Here is a 24,877-nt window from a genome sequence, read left to right as displayed (position 1 = left end):
GAGAGTTGGAGTTTTTTTTTATCACCGTCTGTGCCGAGTGTGAGGAAATGTTGTGTGTTTTTTGGTCACACACCGGTCCCTCAGGTTGACGCCGGCTTCTGACTGTGCCAAAAGTCAGGTTTAAACTGAAGTTTGCTGTCACAGCTGCAGACAGAACTAAAATATCTCCTAGTTTACTGCCACTTCAGAAACATCAAAGATCAGTTCATGTTTTTTATTTATTTTTTTGTCTTTTTTTCTCTTTGCCATGTCTTTGATTTTATTTTTATCTTTATTTTTGCGTGTGACTTTAGTGTTGTCTGTTTCAATGGTTTGGTGCACTTTGATGCTTTCGAAATATCGTTGATGTAGGTCCAGAACTAACCGCTATCTGGCCGGAGGGTCAACTGAGACCTTGTCCTCTTATAAGCACTGTTCTCAATGGTTCGTTTAGGGAGAAGATCTTATTCAGCTCCCACATCATGTTCCTATTAATCTTGGTATCTATCACACAGTGGGAATCATAGTTTTATGTGTTCTAAAACAGACCGATAAAGATTATCTGTGAGAGCCGACTCAGCTATAGGAGAAATGTACAGTACATGTGACATCTTGACATAAAACAAACAAGTCGTATTATTGCATCTTGACATGCGGCTACCCAAAGAAAACTATCCCCCGCCCAAATATTTGTTCACTGTTCACACACTTGGGTTTATATAAAGCTTGTTTGTAACTGTAATGCAGCATCATGGTCCTGGAGAAATACTGCTCCGTCAGAATTTGTTGATGGAGTTAATCTATTCAAATGCCACTGTTGCTATTATAAAGTTTTGTATGGGGTATTTCACCCATAAATCAGCAGCAAATGTTTCCAAAAACAGACGACATTGTAGATTTGTTGTGTCACACTGGAACACAGAATAAAAGACTATTATATCCTCAGGCTCACATGATTGAGCTAAAATTGAGAGTAATTCCAATGATATTAGATTATATTTGTCTGCTTTCTATTGTAATGTATCATTATATACAGACTAGAGAGATATAGCATGAACAGATTATTTACTAATTCCATTTCCCTAATGTGTGTTTTTATGACAGTTTTAATTTAATCATGTTAAGGACTTTTAGTATTTGTATACTGAGATGTACAGTATTAAAGAGATGTCCTTCTTCAGACCCTGGGACAGTTCAATGACCCTCATCATCAAAACAAGACCTCAAGTGTTACAGTGTTTCAGCGTTTTGAATGGAAATGAGTTGCAGACTAAAGATACTCTGCAGCTGCATCCGTTCACCACGCAGGATGGAGTTTACTTCTTATTCCTCCCTCTGCTTCTGCCTCCATAGCTCCACTGCAGATCCTATCTTACCAACATCAACTCCATCCTCATAAAAGTCCAACACAGAGGATGTAGGGTATACTTTCTGCAGCTACTGAGGAAGTATGGCGCATTGTATCCAGCGCAACAAACAATAAGAACTGCAGAAAGAAAAACGTCACCGCCTGCCCTGTGCCCATGTCCACCCTCCAGGATTTGTACTTTTCAAGAATCAGGAAATGGGCAAAGGAAAAACCATTAGCCTACAGATTCCTCGCACTGTGAACACAACTTTTTTCCAACTCTTCCCTCCTGACAGGTGCTACTGTGAAACTGTGAGACACAGGAGCTGATCACTTGTCAGGACCACAGCCACTCTTATTACTTTTCTCTACAGTGCTTCACTTCTACAAGTACATCACTATTTCACTATCCCCATAGATAATGCATATTGCTGTTTGCACAATCACACACACTTGCACACTAACCTTACAAGGATAGTTCAATATATTTGGCAAATTGGCCCATTGCCATAATCCCTATAGTCTTAGGAGTAGGTTTGTTACCTTTAATTGTCAGTGCAAGCTATTTTTAGAACGGCGGAGCAGAGCCGTGAGCTGCTCAGAGCTATGCTACGGAGGCTCATGGGATTTCTTGGTTTCCCTCATCAAACTCATCAAATACACAATCCAACAACTCCACAACGCTCTGGTGGACAAGTTGTGACCTGCACATTCACCACGCTATGAGATAATAACACAACGTTACAAGATGGAGTTGTTTTAGAGGTAAATTCATGCAAAACCGCTGATGCGCGTTCCCGTCGGGGGCAGTTCTTCAGCAAGTAGTCTCTGTATTTGCCTCGAAAACAACTCTGTCTCGTAACGTTCCTTTATTATCTCATAGTGTGGTGAATGTGCAGGTCACAACTTGTCCATCAGAGCGTTTTGGAGTTGTTGGATTGTGTATGAGTTTGATGAGGAAAACCAAGAAATCCCATTAACCTCCGTAGCGTAGCTCTGAGCAGCTCACGGCTCTGCTCCGCCGTTCTAAAAATAGCTTGCACCGACAATTAATGGTAACGAACCTACTGCTATGACTATATAGGGATTATGGCCAAAATGTTGAACTATTATTTGTCCTCTGTATCTAAACACATTGTAATCATGTGATTCTTATTAATGTGACCCTGCCTGCATCACACCACTGCCAACAGTCCTGATATCATTAATTAACGCATTACAGAGGTCACCTAATGAGCCCTGTCTCACCAGGTGCATAGCACAAAGCAAATGTGTCCATATTCACTTTTCTTTGTCATGCATTAGGCCATGTGCTTTGTACTAGAACAGAGCTTGTGTTGTGTTGTGTTGTGTTGTATTGTGTGTACTGAAGCCACCTATATGCACAGAGCAACAGCTGCCACACCTTTCTCACACACCCATGCTTCTCCTCAGCCAGCCATCCTTTGGAAATAACTGTTTCCTGTTTAGAAAACATCAGTCACTGTAGTCTTGGTAGGAAAATGTATCATGTTAAACTGTGGGCATGACAAACAGAGTTGTAAATTATACCTGAACCCTGTATTTCGCTGCAAACCTCCACCCTAAAGTTCCTCCTTTTTTTTTTTTTTTTACGCACACTGTAAAAAATATCCTCACTGCCTGATTTAAACTCGGACTTGGAAACATTGTTTGGCCATTTATCTACACTATAGGCTGATGGTCCATAAAAGAGTCAAGACTGGAGCTTTTCAAAGTAAAAACAGCTGAGAAGTTAAAACGCAGTTCAAAGACTTTCACTGTGGGGCTTTTATTTTGATTCATTTTTATTTTTTATTTTTTACAGTGGAAGACCTCTTGTCTCTTCACGTGCCTCCCTGCGCTGCGTCGCCGCTCCTCTCTCTCTCTCTCTCTCTCTCTCTCTCTCTCTGCCTGTCTCTCTCTCTCTCTCTGTGTGTGTGTGTCTCACCCTGCAGTTTTACAGGACCAGACCCCTGTCAGACTCTCCCTACACACACTCACACCCCAGCACAGACGGCTGCAGCAGCACCGACCAACAACAACCATGGCTGTACGTGACGCTGGCTCTCTGCTCGTGGGACTCCTGCTCCTCTGTCACACCTGGGGAGGTGAGTACCACGGGACGCACGCACGCGGAGTGGGGGGGGATTTGGAAACTTTTGGTCCCAAGAAGAAACATCATCGCGCATAGACAGCGAGAGGAGGAAAAGTTAGAAGAAGTTTATCTTGAGATGGAATTAGAAAGTGTACATGTGATGTAGGAGCGGCTCGGCGGTTTAGTTTCAGTTCAGATTTTCAGATCTGTTGGGATTTCCACCAGTTTTTTTTTTTGTTTTTTTTGAGAGAGAGAGATGTGTGGCAGCCTAACAGGTCCAAAGTCAACTGTTGACTGGACAGAAAGTAGCCTACATCTCACTGCAGAGCTGGTGCCAGGTCCGAGAGCAGCTCCATGTCTGCAGAGATGTGATAATAACATGCACCCACAGCCCCCTGGCCTCTGCTTTACCTGGCAAAGCATCCCGTTACTGCAGCTGCATGTGTGCTTCCTTACCCTGTCTGTCTGGATGTATGCTTTCAGATGGATCCACAGTTTCTTGTTAACTTAAAGCACCACAGTTTAAGGTTTAGCAGCACTAACTGACCGTGTATTATGTCATTAGACAGTATGAATGTAGGCTTGGAGTGCATGTGCCCTTTTCACCCCTTCTTTCTTAATTGGAATGCATTTTTCCTATATGTTGTGAATAAACACATCAGTGTGGATGATTAGCTATAACGGGGAAAAAAATGAAGCGTCACACTTTGCCAATTTCCATGCAACATGAAGTTATTTTCGGTGTGTTTGAATAGTTTTGCTCTATGTATTTTTAGCCCCTGACATACACAGAGGTGCAGTTGTAGTGAGGGAGCTCTCTCTCTCTCTCTCTCTGCCTGGTCTCTGTCAGCTCCAGCCTGCATAGCTCCACCATGTTTCTGTCACACACTCCCGGAGTGAGATATGGCGCCCGGTGCACAGGTTTACAGTGTGATATCTTGTGTGATGGAGGCACAGAGGAATGCTCACCTGTGCAGTTTATCATCCTGTCTGCAGGGTGAGGTGCAGGTCTGTTTAATTTCAGCAGAGAATGTGTGTGTGAGAGAGAGAGAGCATAGATTTATAATGTGGCTTAGAAGTTTGTACTGCCTCCACAAATACAGCTTTACTTGAGTTTTCTTGTACTTTGCTTTTACTTGTTTGTTTGAAGAAGGCAGCCCCCCCCCCCGACCCCAACCCTTTCCTCTCTGTGTTTCCTCTTCCCTCCTCTCCCGCCCCACATCTTTACCTTTCCTCATTCCTGTTTGTCATTGACCACATAAACCTTTCCTTACTTGTCTGCATTGTGCTGCCGATCTCCTTTTTAAGTTCTGCCTGACCATTGTCTGAGGCCTCCGACTTTGTGGCTTTCTCACTTCCTGGGGTTTCTTGTGCTTTATCCCTTTTACCCCCTGACCCATAATCTCCTCTGTTTTTATGTGTTACACCCGTCATCACATGTGGGCAACTGTTTGACTACAGGAAACGTGACATATCTCTTCTATTACAAGTTTTACCTACTTGAAAAAAAACCTACAGATTGATCGTTTTGTCAATGAAGTAACCAATCATATGTAGCTCTACACAGTTTTTGGATCAATGGCTCACTGTTGGAAACTGGCTTTGTGGTCTTCAATATTTATCTCAGGCATTCAGTGATGTTGGTTAACTCTATCTCAGGCTCTGCTGGATGTTTGAATACATGCACAACATGAATGTGCACATGAAGCAATTGTATCTGTCTCCAGGCCAAAATGACATCAGAGGAAAGTGGGGAGATGCTGTTGGATTGTAGCGGTGACCCCCGATAAGGATTACTATTCATTTCCTGTGACATCAGCTAATCAAGCCGGGTCAGAGAGCAGCCACTTCAGACCCCGCTCGTTTAAAGGTCATCACTTTCTGCTGCGGCAGAGGCTCCGAGCCTCCGTTTCAACAACTGCTGCTCTTCAGAAGAAGTGAGCTGCTCATGGACAATAAATGTCCCCGTTGTGTCTCCACCGCAGCATAGAAAATTGCGGCCCGGCAATCTGGCAGGAGATCAGCGGTGCAGAGCTGGCCTGAAATAAAAGTCCCTAAATTCAGACCTCTCTTCCGGCACAAGTCCACAGCGAGGACTAACTGTGACTGTTTCATTTCCGTGGCCTATGAAGTGTTGTTAGTTTGGGAAGCAGGTTGGATTTTGTCTTGATGACTGCAACAGACTACTGCAGAGTATCTTTTTTTATCCATTTCTGGCTCCAAAGTGTGATATTCATTTATGAGTCTCAGGAACCAGCTGATGGAAGTAAACACTTTGTGCCAAAATCAGGTCCATGTCGAGGGAAGGTTTGTCACGGGCACATGGTGTCTTATCTTTGTCCTGAAATAAAGCCTTGAGCTGTCTGCGCTCTGTTTATGTGTTCCCATGCAACAGCGTGCCCGGGACGCCACACAGAAAAGGAGCAGTCCACCACTGTTTTTGATCTGGACCGTGACAGTGCAACATCAATCCGGCGACGTCTCAAATTGTTTTGGTGAATTTACGGTTGTTAGGATTAGTGAAACGTTATCCAGATCCCCAATGAAACCTGGAAAGGAAGCAGTACTACAAAGGCTAGTGGATATTAGCATTATGCCACTGAAAGACAGAGTGGAGTAGAGGACAGTGTCCTTTTCCTGACTATGGGAAATCTACCACAACTGTTCCTCAGCATGTTATAGACATTTTGAGTTCATCTTTGTCCGACTCTCTGGCCTTGCTAGAAGTACCACGGTTGTCAAAAAGAAAAGGTATTGTTCAATGTGGGCAATGTGAACCTGGCTCTGTTCTAGTGACCTGTAACAGGAAGTATGGTGAAGTGAAAGGATTACAGTATGATTATGTTAATGGAGCCTGTGCATGATCTGAATGAAGAAAAAACCTCCTTCTTCCTTCCTTTCTATGCAGTTGCAACAGACCATTCATGTACACGAGGCCTGGCTGTGTTCTGGTGACGTTTCCTCTTGTGCTTATGCATTATGTTTAGTATTCCCATGTGTCACTTTCTATAGCTGGATGAAATTGACACAATTATGATCACAGTATTTCTTTCTCAGAATGATTGTATGAACAGAACAGATCAGGGCTAGGTTTAAAAAATCAGTTTCCCGATTCATATCTATCTTCATTTGAAAGATCTGATATCGATCTGTGATCAAGCTGCTGTTTAGATTTCCTCATTAAAGATCCAGTGTGTAATATTTGTCAAGGTTTATTGGCAAAATCTGAATATAATATACTACCAATGAATATATATAGTGTATAATCGCTATAAAATAAAATCAGTTTGGTTTTCATAGCCTTATAATACTTATTTTATATATACATATAGCAAGGGTCTTGCTTAGAGAGTGTCGCCATCTTGCACCGCCATGTTTGTACGGAATGGAAAATCCAGCCAACCAGAGAGCACGTTTCAAGAGTTTCACGTTCATAACTAAACAATATAATTATTTAATAGATAAATAATAGAATCTGAATGCTAGATGTCACTGTTTTCCCCTCATTTTACACACTGGACCTTTAATTGCAGTACTTGGATTATCGCCCATGATGTTACTGAAGAATTGCACTGTTCTGTTGTGGGTCATGTTAGATAAATGTACATAAATGTAACTGCTTTTGGGTAAATTTTTTATGAAAAAAATAAAATAAAATAAAATAATGCATCCAGTTAAAGAGTTCCATCTTTGTACAATTAGCAGCATTAGTTCTGTGGAAATCTCTTTCATAACCAAGCAAAATTGGTATTAGTACTGAAATATCTCTTAATGAATCCAATCGGAAATTGAATCCAATCGGGACCTTGTGAATTAAATCGATTCAGTAAATCAGTAACGATACCCAGCCCTAGAACAGATGCATTGATCAAATATATTTATCATAATTGTGCAAATTTGTTTTCCGTGACAGAAACAGGCTGGAATTTGAAGGTGGCATGGAGAAGGTATATCCTCCTGACTGATTTATTGATGAAGTCACAAATGTAAGGGATTAGTTGGTGTAAATGGTATGTTTATAGGCTACTGTAGGTAGACTGTCAGGGTTTACATCTTCTGTGCAATGTGAGGTAAAATGAACACAATTCACAGGTCAGTGGATGGGTTTCTAAGTGTTAGTGGAGGAAAAGCAGCCTGTGTTTTTATGGAAACACCATTTTGATCAAGTGTCTCCCTGTAGAACCGTATAATGGGTTGAAGCTGTGCACTTGGGAGCATGAACGAACGGTAGTAGCGAAGGGTTTGCTTTTACTGTTTGATCCTTCTATTGATGTGAATAACATCCATTATCACCATTACTTGGGTCAATATAGCAAACCAGTGATGGAGAAGGTGAAGGGGGGGGGGGGGGTTGTTCCTCTTTGTGCTGCTGTCATCAGGGCCATGTTGTGTACTTTCCCTGAGTTGCAGAAAATGATTGTTTGTATAATGTAGCTGAGGCAAAGAAACACTCTGCTGGTAAGGGCTTGAATGATATCTTAATATCAGGAGGCTTTTGTTGGCCAAGTGAGGGGCCTAACTCATGTTTAATGCGTTTAAGGAAGGAAGTAGATGTTGTGTTTGTTTGGACCCCAGTTATCAGAACGCATCACACTCACAACATTTTGCTGCCGTAGAAAAACCTTTGTGTTCTGTATATGTTGGCTTATGTTGGACTCTCAGAAAAAAAAAATCACATTTGTCCATTTTCAAAGCCTCTTTTTCAGCACAGTTGGGTTTTTATCAGAAACACACCATCAAGTGATGCCTCAGCACAAGATCGGCCTTGTCTGCAGATGTGCTTTGAGTCATTTCATCTGTATGTGATATCTGAAGGCCCTCGACACACATTGGACCACTTCACTGTGCTGTACTGTACTGATATATAGCTCCACATACAGTATACATGGCTGCAGGGCACATTCACCCGTATCAGACAGAGGGGGTGGGTGGAGGGGGGTTTACAGATGAACCATTAGCCAGCGCAGCATGTGAAGAGCCAGCTCTCCTCTGACTGCTCCACTCTTACCGCTCTTTGAAGTTCTCTGATCGGACGGACAGCTGTGCACACCTGGTTCCCTCACAGTGCAGACAAAACACTCCCAGCCAGCCCTAAAGAGTCACACAAACACACACACACACATACACACACACAACATGTGCACCCTCGGGTCAGCTCACTGCCACTGCATAATGACTCGCTGTCATCACTGGTTTTTTGTTAAAGCAGCAGGGTTGTTGTTGCACTGGTGACTCTGACCAACTGTAAAGCCTGACTGTTTAGTAAATTCACCTTTATCTCACACACGTGTCATGAACAATGTGAGTGTATTTGATTGTTTAGGTGTCAGTGTGGAAGAGGAGGAGTGTTGCACTGCAAAAACTCAAAATCTTTCCAAGAATATTTGTCTTATTTCTTGTCAAAATGTCTCATTTCTAGTCAAAACTAATCTCTTTCCATTTAAAATAAGACTCATCATCTACAAATTTAACTTGTTTTTAGATCATTTTCACTTGTTTCAATCTAATTTTCACTTGAAATAAGTAGAAAAATCTGCCAGTGAAAGCAAGTTTTTTGTGCTTGTAATAAGAAAGAAAAACTTGATCCACTGTCAGATTTTTCTACTTATTTCAAGTGAAAATCTGCTTGAAAGAAGTAAAAAGTGTCTAAAAACAAGCTACTTTTAATGTGATGAGTCTTATTTTAAGTAGAATGAGATTTGTTTTGACTAGAAATGACATTTTGACTAGAAATAAGACAAATATTCTTGGTAAGATTTTGAGTTTTTTGCAGTGAGATGCTGCCAGCCTTACTGTGCTGCCATCGTCATGGAGACTCAGGCCTCAGTTATTAATGTAAAATCATCTCGTCACCACTGCAGACTGGAGAAGCCATCTCCTGATCTAAATATTTAACACACACTAAACTCTTTCATGTTAATCTTGTGTAATCTTTATGCATAGAGGAGGTCAGTAGTTTGGTATGTTGTTTGTTCACATTTTGGAGTATTACTGTTGAAATAGAAACTTTGTCACTCGGTGCAACCTGAGAATAAATATTACTTTTGAGACCTTGTCCTTGGTTTAGCTCAGTGATAGGACTGCAGCACTGTTATCTTTAATGCATAACCTCTGTCCACTTAGAGTATTTTCCGTGGCCTCTCTAATAGTATTTATAAGATCACTAATTTCATTAATAATAAATAAATGAGATCTTATCGAAGGTCTCATCTGCGTCCTGTTTACACAGAACGGCGGCCGCCATCGAGGCAGATTGATACGTCTTCAGATATGCGTTTTTTTTTCTAAAACAGTAGTTCCAAACTGTTATGATTTTGTGAGTCCCTGTGAAAGTAGTTTAAAGATATTTACACAAGGCTAATGAGCATAAAGTCTAAAAGCCTCAGTCATGGGGGAGCGGTTGGTCTTGACCTGAGCTGCTGCTACCTGATCCCCCTGACAAACATAAAAAGCATCGAACCATCAAGCCTATATATGTAAACTGGGACATAAAACATATTAAAAGCTTTGCATTTGTCCGGCACAAGGGAGACAGGTGAAGTGTAAAAATGAATAAAAAGATTTAATCCATTTTCTTCTCCTTTAGTGATCTTGCACCTTTTTTTTTTACTGCAGTGAGAGAGGTTAAGGTGTGAGTGTAGGTTGGAAATCATCTATCTTGTGCTCAATTGTGCAGTGTTAAAGAGAATATCTATGGTCCACCCATTTTGAAGTCTCTTATAAATAACAGAGAACTGGGCTTATGAAGCTGCCAAGTGGTGGAGAGGTCTGTTGCAGTCAGCCACTTACTGTAAGTCCGGTCTGATTCAGTGTGTGATGCTTTTGCTTTTGACGGTGAAATAGAACAAAACAGAAAGACAGGGACGTTTAGGGAATAACACGAATGCGTTGGGCCACAAACATCTGTGATCAAAGTTGTGCTACTTTCCACCATTAAATGTGTCTTATAAATAGCTTTATCATCACTCACTGGCCTGTACTTATGAACTCATATCTTTGACCTCACATCCTCTGTGTTTATCTGCTTCTGCTCAGTGAGTGCGCTGACGATACTGTAACAACTGCGGCTCTGCTCTGTGGGACGGCCTGCCGAGTTACTCTCGGGTCACTGTCGAAACTAAAACTAAAACAAACCGCGCCATGTTGTATCAGCCGGTCTGAAATAAACTGTAACCCCACTGTGGCTTTTTTTTGTTTTTTTTCTCCCTAAAAAACTCTCATCAGCCCAAAACATCAACATCAGCACTAGCTACTTTAGAGGTGGCTGAGCTTGAGTTACATCCACTTCTGAATGCACTATTTCTACATTGATTTACAGCTGTATTGGTGTCTTACATCATTGCAGACAATAGAGAAACAAGTATGATGTTTGGATAAGGTTTGGCCTTCTGACTCACTTTGATACACACACTTAACATGGACCAGCTGTTTCCTGCAAGAGTGGATTTGAAGAAGAAGAAGAAGAAGAAGAGGAATAGTAGAGGAAGGGTGTTGTTTGCTGGATCAAAATTCAAATCTTCAGGCAAGATTGTCACTTCTGCCCAATCCCACATTATCTTCACCTACAGTGTTTTTGTACGGCCGGTGTCTGGTTTGTAGAGAGGCTTTCTGCTGTAGCTCCAGTATGGTTAAGCTTTGGAAATCATTGTGGTTATAGTGAATAAATTATGGATTGCTATGGTCAGGCTGCTAAAACCCTTGGTGATGGGTTATGGAAACATTGTGATTACAGTTACAGTCTTCTGGGTGAAGCTATAGCATCTCTCCGCTATACCTTGCCAACCATAGGCTTAAGTTTAATCCACCATTGAATGTAAATCCTGATGTACAGTGTAATCGTCTAACTAAAGTTTCCCTTTTATTTTAAGAGAGATGCTCTTTAAGCAACCAAGAGCTAAGCTGATGCGTTAAAAGCCGTGGGCGTCGGCATTAAAGCTGCAATTATGGTGAATTATGTTGTCTGTTTACCACAGCAACCAAGACTGCAAACCATAGAAATGGCCTTTTTTTTTTTTTCCTGTCTGCAGAACGAATCCCATTGTGTCACAAGTGCATTTCTTCAGTGAATAAGTCTCATTGTAAATCACAGCCACAGACAACATGTTGTAGTAAAGGTTTTGGTTGTGTTAGTGGTTAAGTTAAGAAGTTACAAGGGGACAAACATTTGAGATCTGGCTTCAGTTTCTCATTTGGAAATGCTCCCTCCAAACCATTGCTGTGGGTCAAAGGTTGGTGGCCGGTCCCCAGCCGGGCCAGTTGTTCCATCTTGTCAGTCACACTGACTAGTCTGATGTCAGAGTGGAGGTTTCTACACGGTTATTCATCGGCTTTGAGAAATAGTTAACATTCTTGGGTTTTGCAAGGGTGTGGGATTTTTTTTACCAAAATGTTGAAATTGACACCATTCACACTGTCAGATGGGGAACAGGATAAATGATTCACAGGCCATTATCGTGTAACAGAATCCCTCAAGGCCCAAGTTTGTTAGTTTCAGTGACATTGCAAAACTAACAATTTGCCTAATTTGTGTAATTTGTGACTTTTACAGCAGCATCACAATGAATGACTGTACAGTGTTGTGCACAGAGAGAAATACAAGAGTGACTGCTTCCACACACGTGCACATGGCACAACACAATAAAACAGTTAAAGGGATAGTTCATCCAAAATTCAAATTGCACTCATTATCTACTCACCCTCATGTGGACTAAGGGCTGGGAGAAGTTTCAGAGTCCTCCGTGGCTTCTCTGAGTTACAGGGGGTCTCGGCGTAGCAGTGCATGTCCATTTAACGGTTGCAAATGGATACCAACTGTCTTCGTAACAAAAAGACACACCAAAAAACATCCAAATAGCTTGAAATATAGACTTATTTAATTTTTTTTGGAACAATTTCGCATTTCGGGGCTTCAATACAAGACGGACATTACATACGAGCAGCATTGAGGTATTTGGATGTTTTTTGGTGTGTCTTTTTGTTACGAAGACAGTTGGTATCCATTTGCAACCGTTATATGGACATGCACTGCTACGCCGAGACCCCCTGTAACTCAGAGAAGCCACAGAGGACTCTGACACTTCTCCCAGCCCTTAAGTCGACATGAGGGTGAGTAGATAATGAGTGCAATTTGAATTTTGGATGAACTATCCCCTTAACTGTTTTATTGTGTTGTGCCATGTGCACGTGTGTGGAAGCAGTCACTCTTGTACAACACTGTACAGTCATTCATTGTGATGCTGCTGTAAAAAGTTGCTGTGGGATATAAATGTCTTGGTACTGTTACAAATTAGGCAAATTGTTAGTTTTGCAATGTCACTGAAACTAACAAACTTGGGCCCTGAGGGATTCTGTTACACGATAATGGCCTGTGAATCATTTATCCTGTTCCCCATCTGACAGTGTGAATGGTGTCAATTTCAACATTTTGGTAAAAAATCCCACACACCCTTGCAAAACCCAAGAATGTTAACTATTTCTCAGTCAGAGCCGATGAATAACCGTGTAGAAACCTCCACTCTGACATCAGAGTCAGTGTGACTGACAAGATGGAACAACGGGACTGGCCACCGACCTTTGACCCACAGTAATGGTTTGGAGGGAGCGTTTCCAAGTGAGAAACTGAAGCCAGATCTCAAATGTTTGTCCCCTTGTAACTTCTTAACTTAACCACTAACACAACCAAAACCTTTACTACAACATGTTGTCTGTGGCTGTGATTTACAATGAGACTTATTCACTGAAGAAATGCACTTGTGACACAATGTGATTCGTTCTGCAGACAGGAGGACTCTGAAACTTCTCCCAGCCCTTATAGTCGACATGAGGGTGAGTAGATAATGAGTGCAATATGAATTTTGGGTGAACTATCCCTTTAACATCCAGTCTTCAGAGGAGAGGCAGTCGCTACGGTGACGCCTCCACTCAGATCTGTGGGAAAAAATACTTAAATAAAGTTAAAAAATCTTCAAGTGTGTGTTGTGTCAGTACAGTGTGGCTGTCACAATCATGAAATTTTAGTTGATGATAAATTGCCAAAAAAATAAAAGTGATTAACGATTAATTGTCTTTTTCTGATCATTTTATGCCACTATTATAGTATAACCCTAAACATAGTTTAATAATAAACATACATTTATTGAGCCATTTATTGGCTTTGCAACTAAATCCATGATGCTAATGCCAATAGATCCTCATCAAAATATGGTTGTCAAATATTAGAAATGAAGCGCCTCCAGATAAACAGTTTGTGGCTCCACTCATGTGTCATTAGACAAAGCAGAAGAAGGGGGCGCGACGTGATGATGTCATTAAGAGAGGACCAGTCAAACCTCAAACGGTGGAAAACAATGAGGAAATAGTGACGAAATATGATATGATATTTCTGTTTTCATTCAGCTGTTTTTATAAAGATGAAGCAAAATGATTTCAGGCGATTATGTAATAACTGTGACAGGCCTAGTCAATACAATTATTTTACAGCCCCTGATTAAGCCACAGCCTCCCTGATCTGATCCTGAATTGTAAAATATCAAACATCCAATTAGCTCTGTTTTCACACCTTTCTTTGTAGTATTTCCCTGCTGGAGAGTTGAGTCCACTGTGAATAAGCTGAAACCCTAGAAGGAAATTGTTTAAAGTGGTCCATGCATCATTCTGAGAACAGCTGCTTTAATGCCCTAAATACAAAAGTCTCAGTTGTTCATCTCCTCTCTAGATTTATTTTCATAGATGAGGATGATTAGAGCTGACGGTGTTTGTCCCAGACTATTTAAGGAATAAAATGCGGAGAGATTATATGAGCCAAATTAAATTCTGCTCTGATAATACAGTCCGTAACTCTGCAGACCCACTGAGGAGCTGCACAGACAGCTAGTTGCACACAGCTGCTTAGTCAGAGCTGCTTTGCTCTGAATTTTCCTTTGCCTTAAAGGGGAACTATTCAGGTCTGGTTGCTTTTCCACAGTTTTGCAGGAGAAACACAAAAAATCGAGGCGGCAGGGAGAATTTCAGGCCACTAAGATGTCTTAAAAGAAACAAAAAAAAAATCTTCCTTTGTATACAGTATTTTATCTCTGTATAGTTCTGTCAGTGGAGAGCTACAGGACACCCAGGCAGCAAGTCTGTGGCACTGGAAAACATCAATGAGACATTAATTCAACAGAATTCCAAGTAACATGTTGAAACAAAGAGGCTGCCTGATGAAATCTCACAGTTATAACGTGGTAACACGATGAGGCTACAGGCTTCAGTTTTCCAAATGTACTCTAGATGTGTCAGACATGGTTTATGGAGTTCAGCGCGAGGCACACCTGCAATGCTGTTTCAGTGTGTGATTGATTTTATCCAGCATGATGTACAGTCAGGCATGATCCTGAGAGCTTTCTATGGTACGGATGAGAAAAACCAGATGCTTTACATTCGTGATTTGTGAAGGTTTGAAACCAGACTTATAGAGGACAGTGTATTTGACATGTATTTGAGGCAAACTGATGTTCGACAATATCATAAATATTATATGTTGTTAAGCCTGTAAAATGTTTCAATGGTGTGAACAAAAACCATTGATTGAAGAATGCAGCATCGTCCCCTCCGTCACTGGCTGCTGCACTTTGATTCCTGCTGGGAGAAGTCCCTTTTTCATTCTGACGCTGTGATTTACGGGCTCCTCCACCTCTCGTCTCTGCTCTGAGGTCAAACCCACAAGGCCCTCTCTGTCCCCCTGCTAACTACTGCCAATGTGTGAAAAACACTGTCTGTCGGGGGGGCGAGGGGCCTTTCCTTTTACTTTCTGGTCTCCGTTTTGCTCAGTGTGACAAAGACGAGATTCCAGTGATGCTCATTTACCACGGACCGTGGCTAATTGCTGCGGAGGGCTCGCTGCTGCGCTGTTGTCAAGGAGGAGTGATATATCACTAATAAACCCATCAACTGTCCCACTGTGACTGACGATGGGGAAGTGGCCCAAGATATTCAGCTAGAGGGTTAAGGCGGTTAAGGCAGGGCAAGTCCATGTTAAACCCAGAGTCCGACCTTTAACATGAACTCTGTCTATCTACTGTCGGCAGGTTCAAATCCACCAATCAACACGCTGCTGCCTGATTTGACAACACTAGACTTGCCACCTCTGTGAACAAGCCCAATAGCAGGAAACCTCATCCCCATCTCCCTTTCCTGAGTTACTACACTGAATAATGGCCAGAAGTGATTTCAGGAACATTAGGATGTCACAGTGAAGTTGATCTTGGATGTAAAATGTCATCGTTTCACTGTTTTGGTGAGCGATGGCCAAACCTCTCTTGCATGAGGTCACACTGTTCTCGACTTGTGACCTCTCACCTTTAAACATTTTTAATCAGTTCACCCGTTAGTCCAAGTGATTGTTTTTGCCAAATTTGAAGAAGTAGAGATATCATGTTCATGAAAATGGGACGGACGGACGGACGGACGGACAACCTGAAGACATCCTGTCTCCATCCGGTGCCAGTGCTCAGGCATAAAAACAAACAGGAAAAAAAAGAAAGGCAACAACCCAACAACTGTCAGTAGATGAGGGCGTATTCACACCAGGCTCGTTTGGTCCGCTTGAAACAGACTTTTCCTCTGGTGCGGATCAAACAAGTGGACCGAGACCACCTCTGCAGCTGGGACTCGGTTCACTTGTTTGGTCGAATCGCACCAGAGTCCCAAACGAACCCTGGTGGTGCGATTCGCGTCCGGTGTGCACGCAAACGGAACCTTTGCCGAACCAAATGCAAAATCCAAGCGCCTTTTTGGATTCAACAGGCTTCCGTTGTTGTCAGAAAATGTGGAAATGATCAACAATGAGCCGTGAGTCGACATGGAGCACAGATAGACACGCTGCCTCCTTGATATTTGGTCAGTGGGAAACATTTATCAGATGCTGGAGAGGACGCACCCGTCGCCGTTAAGGATGCACATTCTTTATATTTTTTTAAACTGATAACAGAAAGTCGTTATCCGATTAATAACCGTTACCAGAAATAAATGTGACTAGGCTTATGCCGATCGGCAACGCAGCATCCTGAGAGAATGATTATGTTTTTTTTTCTTTTTTCTTTTCTTCTTTCTGTTTGGACGGCTGCATAACGGCCACACAGCCTCCAAGCGATGAACAAGCACAGGACAGGTACAACTACTACCAAATTGAAAGGGCAGCAAGAAACGCATTCATGACCTCCATTGTGTAGCTACTTTTCATGGAAGATCCCGCTGATAATTTTGATCCAATGATTGAGCGACTGTGGGACACACGTGCTTTTGTTTACAAAGTTGATCCGCTTGTGAAAAAATGCAATGTGAATACAAACCGCACCAAGTAAAAAAAATTTTTGTCTGCACCAAAGCAAGTGAACTAGTGGACTTTCCTGGTGTGAATACGCCCATGCTGCCGAACGCTGATTAGCACTCAGAGGAAACTGAGTCATTGTGAAATAACCAAAAACTGTTCCAATATTAATATGAAGCTGATTGAATGTCACAAAATTCAATGGGAAATAAAGTTAAATTTATCACCTTACCAGTGTTTAGATGTGCCGTGTAAGTAGCAGTAGTGAATGTGTTTTGTTGCACATTATGAAGCTGCATTGTGTTGAGCTCCCAGAGAGTAAGAAGCTGAGGGAGCTCAGGTCCTGGCTGATCTGTGGATCTGAAGTTGTCCTCTGGGAGCTGCACCGGCACAAGTGGAGACCTGTCAGGATCTCTGTCTGTTCTCTGACCGTTCTACACCCTGCTGAATAATGGATGTTGTTTTCCTGAAACAATTCTCTGTGCAGATCTAATGCACATTAGGATCCTTTTAAACCAAAAGCAACGTAGCAGCCCTTCAGCTCTGTCACCGTGCTGCTGTGCTGACTGCACAGCTAGAGCAGACCAACTGCGAAACATTTTTTTTCTATCTAGGTCAGAGCAGACATTCAGTAGGCTAGTCTGATATGATTCGATTCAGTTTCATTCACTTTAATCAGCCCTCTCTGAGTTGAATCTGACACAGTAGAAAGAGATCATTGTTTTCATCGCTCCGTCGCTGCACAAACACTGGAAACCTCAGATCGCAGCATGTGAGATGTTTAAAATCGACCTTTTATTTGCACTGTGATAACCAGGCAAGGCTTTTGGCAAGGGGAGCATGTGAGAAAGAGATGAGTTCACATCAACACTGGCACTGTTTTTGTTAGAATTTGGCATGAAGTTAGTTTGATTAAGAACTGATTTTTTTTTTGTTTTTACCCCTGAATCATCTGCCACTGTTTTGACCACGAGCCTACCTGTGTGCCCAGTGTGTTAAATTATTATATTGACCTCTGTTATCCACCACTTTATTTTCCCATGATCCATTGCGTCACACCACAACGTAAGTCGGTTTTCAACTTCCGTTTCATCCAAGGGGGCAGTTGTCGGTCTGAGAAGTGAAGCTCACTTCCGCGTTCAAAAAACTGCAATCCCCTCGGCTGTCGCTGGGGGCTGGCTCCAGAAGGGAGCAACTCCAGTTGAGCCCCATGTTAAAATAGCCGATTTTACAGCTTAAAAAAACATATTTACAGCCTGGTACATTTTATTTTTTTGGTCTCAATCGATAGTTTCTACCCCCGCACACACTCTGAGGGGGGTGAATTTTTTTAAACTCTACCGTTTTACTATTATTAGGTTTAAAGTTCTGGCCAATCAGGGCGCGGAAACGTTGAGTGACAGGTCCGGAGACCGCTGCTTCGAGGCCAGTGGGCGGGCCCTCGGCCGGCTAACGGCCGCACCGCTCCAAATATGGCAAGTAGAATCCAACATGGCGCGGTTCAAACCCCCGTAGTAGCGGCACAAAACAGACTCCCCCAAACCAATGGGTGACGTCACGGGTGCTACGTCCATTCTTTTTACAGTCTATGGTTTCATCCCGTAGTAGCATTCTAGCGAGCGGCTAACTGGTAGCGAGCTGCTAACTGGTAGCGAGCGGCTAACTGGTGGCGCTAGCCACGGGTGTAGATACCAAATGTGGGGGCTCCGGGCCGCCAAAACTGCCCTGACTAATCTGATGTTTGTTAAGTCTATAAAACGAATTACAGAACAAACATCACTATTTCTGTGTGCACGCCTCTGCAACTAATCATGGCTATCGTAGCCGTTAGCTTTGCTGCTGCTGACAGCTAACAGCAGCAGCAAACCAACACCAGGACGTCAGCTGTTAAAACCCTCCCGTTGTCGGACACGACATGAAACTACTCAGTTAGCTCAGTCATGTTGTAACTAGGATATCCGCTGGAAAAAATATTTTTTTCATGGGCCGTTTATTGAGTTATTTAAGACACTGCTAACGGCTAACAGCTAACGGTTAGCCCAGCTAACGTTAATCTAAAATGTAATGAATGGAGTGTCATGGCGACACCCAGCGTCGTTCTCCGGAAAGTGGTGGATATGATGAATGCATTGAAACAGGATGTTGTGGCTGGACAAAGCAGTCAGTGAGGGATCAATTATTCATTCATTCGTTCATTCATTCATTCGATCATTCATTCGTTCATTCATTAATTCCTTCATTCATTCATTCATTCAATCATTTGTTCATTCGTTCATTCATTCATTCATTCATTCATTCGATCATTCATTCGTTCATTCATTCAATCATTCGTTCATTCAATCATTCATTCATTTGATCATTCATTCGTTCATTCATTCATTCGTTCATTCATTAATTTGATCATTCATTCGTTCATTCATTCATTCAATCATCCGTTCATTCAATCATTCATTCATTTGATCATTCATTCATTCAATCATTTGTTCATTCGTTCATTCATTCATTCATTCATACAGTCATTCATTTATTAAATCATTCATTCATTTGTTCATTCATTCATTTGTTCATTCAGTCATTCATTCATTTGTTAATTCAATCATTCATTCATTCATTCACCACCAGGATATCTGTGAGGGGAAAACGGTGTACGAAGGAGCACACGTCCAAAAATATGCAACCGTTTTAGGAAATTATGTAATTATTGGAGCAGCATGAGGTCGCCTGTAAATACACAGAAAGTTAGTTTTTCCATGGAGTTCCGATTCCATGAGGTCTTTACAGGTTCCATGAAGTGGTATCATTACCTCCCTGATATAACGCACTTGGACAGAAAGAGATCGATCTCAAGTGTGAGCCAGCGGGTTATTGTCGTGGAGGGAAAAGCAGTTCAACGTGACGAGACGGGCAGGAACGAAGAATGTTCAAGACCTGTGACGATTTGATTGGTTGGACGTTTTAGCTTCAACCTTTGGGGACCTGTTTATGCTGTGGTCATTATGTTACATCCAAATTGTCGTGATTACAGCAGTCCAAGTTCTAAATAGGAATTGAACGAACATCCGACTATTGATCGTGTCCAGGAAACCCTGAGTTTTTCAGCAGGCTTCAATATAACTTGGTGCTTAATGGTATTGAATGGAAGTGTCTAAAAACCGAGCCACGCTCTGGTGTTGAATGTGAATAAACACAAATATAATGGATTTGTTACTGTCAACGCACAGTGTAACAACCCCGTTATCTTACAACTGTTACATGAAGCTCTTCTTTACTCTACTTGACTCTTTTCCCAGTTCTGTCATCCATCCCAAATGACATGACTGCAGCATGAGGTCACCTCTGAAGATACACTGTTTCCCTGGAGGTAACACTTTTCCATGATGTAAAGACTGCCCATTTCATGGGATCTTTAACTCCTCCAGCTTGTGACACATGAGATTCATATAGGAATGTATTGAATTCTTGTCATGGCTTTCGATTTCAAATGCCAGATTTCCATGTTGTACACATGCAACAAGCAAAGGCAACACATCGTGACAGTGTATGACGCGTGACGGTGTTCAGACACAACTCAAGTGTTTTGCCCTTTAGCCATCGCACTGTTTGTCTTGGTTACTCTTACTTACACTTGAAATAAGCTGATTTTAGTTTAATCTAAAATGTTGCTATAGATACTTCCACATCACGGAAACACACACACACACACACACACACACACACACACGTATAAGCACACACAAGTAGCAAACCAATGTGTCACAAAAGAGCAATTAATGATTTTTTTTCTTTCATTATTGCCACTTGTAGAAACCACCAAAAAAGGAGAGAGTGCTGCTGCTAAGTACCTTATCCTGTGAGTCAATGGGTAAAAAGCTTTCAACGTGTTTGTCTGTGTGTGTATCTGCAATCTATCTTTAGCCATAATATGCCAGCAGCAAGCAACGCACATCTCATACTTGTGAGGCCATGTCATGGGACCTCTCTCTCCCTCTCTCTCTCTCCCTGTCTCTCTGTACAGTCACAATCAGCATCGTACAAAAATACCGTCTCGTTGGCCTTTCCCATACTTCCACGCTGCTTGTGTTATTTTATAACTGCCTGTTCACGGACGGGTTCTTAGGGAGACAAATTTGTCGTATGGGACGTGGGAAAGAGGATGGAGGGGGCGTCTGTACCACCATGGGAGAAGGCATGAGGAAATAGCCCAGTGAGATTCCCCCCTCCATACACACACACACACACACACACACACACACACACACACACACACACACACACACACACACACACACACACACACACACACACACACACACACACACACACACACATGTGCACACACATATGGAAGTAGGCATAGATTCGTGAGATTGGGAGAATAATTTTCTGGGACTCAATAAGTTTGGATAAGTGAAAATGGCCACATGTAAAAACTCAACATCTTTCCAAGAATATTTGTCTTATTTCTTGTCCAAATGTCTCATTTCTAGTCAAAACTGAACTCTTTCAACTTAAAATAAGACTCATTACCTAAAAATTAACTTGTTTTTAGATACTTTTCACTTAAATTCACAATAAATAGAAAAATCTGCCAGTGAAAGTAAGTTTTTTGTGCTTGTAATAAGGAAGAAAAACTTGCTCCACTATCAGATTGTTTCTACTTATTCCAAGTGAAAATATGCTTGAAAGTAAAAAGTGTCTAAAAACAAGCTACTTTTAATATGATGCGTCTTATTTTAAGTATAATTAGATTTGTTTTGACTAGAAATTACATTTTGACTATAAATAAGACAAATATTCTTGCTAAGATACTTGAGTTTTTGCAGTGTAATGCTGCATTAGCATCAAAACAAAGAAGGCTAAATAAAAAACGATAATACATACGTAGTCTAAGAAAAAAAAGGAAAAGTTAGGGGGAGGGGCCCACTTTAGTATTCTTTAAGGGGGCCCAGAATTCCTAGCAACGGCCCTGCCCATGTGAAATCAGAAATCACGTACATACCTGATATATGGACTGCGTGTGTGTGTGTGTGTGTGTGTGTGTTCGTATTGAAAATAACCGAGTGTGGAAACTTTGAGCAGAGAGGAGTCTTGTTGCCAAGTAGTTATCAAAGCTTGGAACAGAGCGAACTCTCTTTGAAATGTAGCTGCTGAGGGAAGACCAAAGAGCTGCTTATCAAAGAGGGATTAGCCTCAGGTCAGTGAAACTGTGCTGCCCCTGCGGTTGGATCCTCACAGCTGTGTAACTGAAACAGCTCGGAGATGAATCCCATCCCAGCAGTCCACGTGTCTAATTGCATAAATCATCGCAGGAGTGAATCCTCCTGTTGAATTTAAGCTATAAACTGGTGGAGTGTCATCTTAAAGGGATAGTTTAACATTTTGGCAAATTGGCCCATTGCCATAATCGCTATAGTCATAGCAGTAGGTTCGTTACCTTTAATTGTCGGTGCAAGCTGTTTTTAGAACGGCGGAGCAGAGCCGTGAGCTCCTCAGAGCTACACTACAGAGGCTAATGGGATTTCTCGGTTTCCCTCGTCAAACTCATCAAATACACAATCCAACAACTCCACAACGCTCTGGTGGACAAGTTGTGACCTGCACATTCACCACGCTATGAGATAATAACAGAACGTTATATGTATTTTATGAGTTTGATGAGGGAAACCAAGAACTACTGTTATGACTATAGGGATTATGGCAATGGGCCAGTTTGCCAAAATGTTGAACAATCCCTTTAAATGCATCAAGTGCATTGGTGTACTGGTGGCCACAACAATGCCTTGCTCAGTGGTATGGAGGAGTGCTTTTGTTTGCCTCTCTTTTCTGCATCCTTGAGTCTACTGCTACTGCTGCTGTCCGACACAGCCAGAGGTTTATTACTGTTGTAACAGTTGCGACTCGGCGTGAATGATGGACATTCTGTCGCCTGCCGTGCTGAGAACCACGGCAGGTCCGGCCCGGGCTGATCCCTGCGACAGGTGGTCTGTGTTGAAATACGAACACAGCATCACATCACCAAGAGAAATCAGAGAGCGATGTGTCTCTCCCCTGTTGTGTGGTCCGCTCTGATCCTCTCCACTGTATTTACATTCTCTGTCTCGCCTCCTCTGCCTTTTGGAAATCGTTAATTCTGAAGGCATGTTGAGTGGATACTGCCGGCATTTGGCTCCAGCACCCCATGTGTGTGTGTGTGTGTGTGTGTGTCTGTGCTCGCTGGGGAAAGTGTCTGGCAGGTCAGTGTGACAAGTTGACCTTGTTTTCTCAGAGGCATCGTGGGAATGTGGAGTTTGCTCGCTGCAGCTGCCACTGTCCATCTCATTGTCTCTGCACACACACAGCGGTTGAACCATCACCTGAACCCCTCACGGTCCGACTCCATACAAAGGACAAACTCTGTATTAAAGTCGCATCTAATGATAATTTATGGTATCGATTAAAGTGCCGGTGTCTTATTTGAGCCGTTGAATAACCGTCCTTAAGTGTTAATGGCTGAGTTCAAGACCGATTTATCCCTGTGTGAACAAACACAGACCTTTAAGTGGTTGCCAACACAGAGTGGGCTTCAACAAAACAACACACAGGGTCGCCTGGCAGCAAACGAGTTCAGCCGTGGTCAACGGGAGCTACAGTACAACGTCATCCAGCCAAGTGCAGTGTTTCTGCATCTGAAGAGCCTTCGAATGCTCTAACCTGTTAGTTCAACTGAACCGCCTGGATCACATTTCACTGTCTGACAGGGAAACTCAACAGGACGACCCCCCCGCTAGCCCCCCGTTTATGTTATGTATAGCCTACACGTATGTGACATTTATATGATGTTGCATTGTGAAGTTTCCTGTTAAACAGAATCAGGAACCAACTCTTAAAGGGATAGTTCAACATTTTGGTAAATTGGCCCATTGCCATATGCCCTATAGTTTTAGCAGTAGGTTTGTTACCTTTACTTGTCGGTGCAAGCTATTTTTAGAACGGCGGAGCAGAGTGGCGAGCTGCTCAGAGTATTTTGCTTCTACAATGCTCTACTCTTTTAATTTTTGGAATTTAAAGACTCTGGTATCTCTTCCAAAGTCTGGTATCTCTGAATGTATTCAAGTCCATGATAAATTCCATCACATCCAGGAGTGCAAATGTTTTAATTGAGTGCAAATGTTTGACTAATCTTGTAAATTATTTTAACTAATTTTTTAAAAATTCAATTTTGTTTTTTGTTTTGTTTGTTTGTTTTATGTTTTTAATTAATGTGACTATGTGTTGAAACTGTGCTATCATTCTTGGCCAGGTCTCTCTTGCAAAAGAGATCTTGGATCTCAATGGGACAAACCTGGTTAAATAAAGGTTATAATAATAATAATAAAAAGACTGACATCTCCCACGACGTGAACTTTGACGTTGACCAGTAGGATGACAGAGCCCTCTGACGCATTATGCGCACAGCAAAGCTACGTTAGCTTGCTTCATGTGCGCAGTGTAAGTTAATGGTTTCGCAGTGTACACGATCGTCCTCTCTGAAGGACAGACAGTCATACTGTCCTCTTCACCAGACCCAGTTTTTTTTATTCTGCACCCCTCTAGACGTTCTGTGGGTGTATTATTTTTGAAAGATTTATCGTTTTGATGAAAAAGTTGTAGCTATAACCTTTTATCAAAAAATGTTAGCAACTTTCAATCAATCAAGTTGAGTTATAATGAACATTATATTTAGAAAATGTGTTTTATTTTGACATGGAACATTAAAGCAGAAGTAAGCGATCCGGTCGTTTTGGCTAACTTCTTGTCAGCCGATGGAGTTAGCAGTCCCCGCCCTCTTCCCTACGTCACCACATTCACGCGCATCCCTTGGCTGCACACACAGAGAGGACCGCCCCTTTATGCCGTTCTCTCTCCTCATTGGATAAAGGTTGTAGGATACAAGGAAAGTTTTCTCCTCGGCTCAGAGCAGAGCAGAGTGACTGACAGACCCGTGTTTCAGACCAAACACTCTATATAAGTGATTGCTGTCGGAAGATACAACTATTTAAGACTTATTATTATATTAACACAAATATTCCGCTTACTTCTGCTTTAATTGATACGATACGGGGCCGGCCCATTGAGACAGCTCTGTGTTTCTCTTCTCGCCATATGAGAGCAGCTGTTATCTTTAGCTTGA

The 24,877-nt window shown here is 42.0% G+C and overlaps 1 protein-coding gene across 4 annotated transcripts in view; it reads left to right on the top strand.

Moving 5' to 3' along the window:
- The first annotated feature begins 3,247 nt into the window (after positions 1-3,247).
- mcamb (melanoma cell adhesion molecule b) overlaps positions 3,248-24,877 on the top strand; it is a 48,975-nt gene continuing 27,345 nt past the window's right edge. For all 4 annotated transcript variants that reach the window (XM_083985865.1, XM_083985864.1, XM_083985862.1 and 1 more), the window contains exon 1: positions 3,248-3,435. In XM_083985865.1, the coding sequence (XP_083841991.1) occupies positions 3,372-3,435 (64 nt within the window). In that variant the 5' untranslated portion in view covers positions 3,248-3,371. The remainder of the gene's footprint in view (positions 3,436-24,877) is intronic.

This window comes from Trachurus trachurus, assembly GCF_905171665.1.
Source record: "Trachurus trachurus genome assembly, chromosome: 13".
Classification (NCBI taxonomy): Eukaryota; Metazoa; Chordata; class Actinopteri; order Carangiformes; family Carangidae; genus Trachurus; species Trachurus trachurus.
Note: the sequence above shows the minus strand (reverse complement) of the source record. Positions and strands in the feature narration are given on the sequence as shown.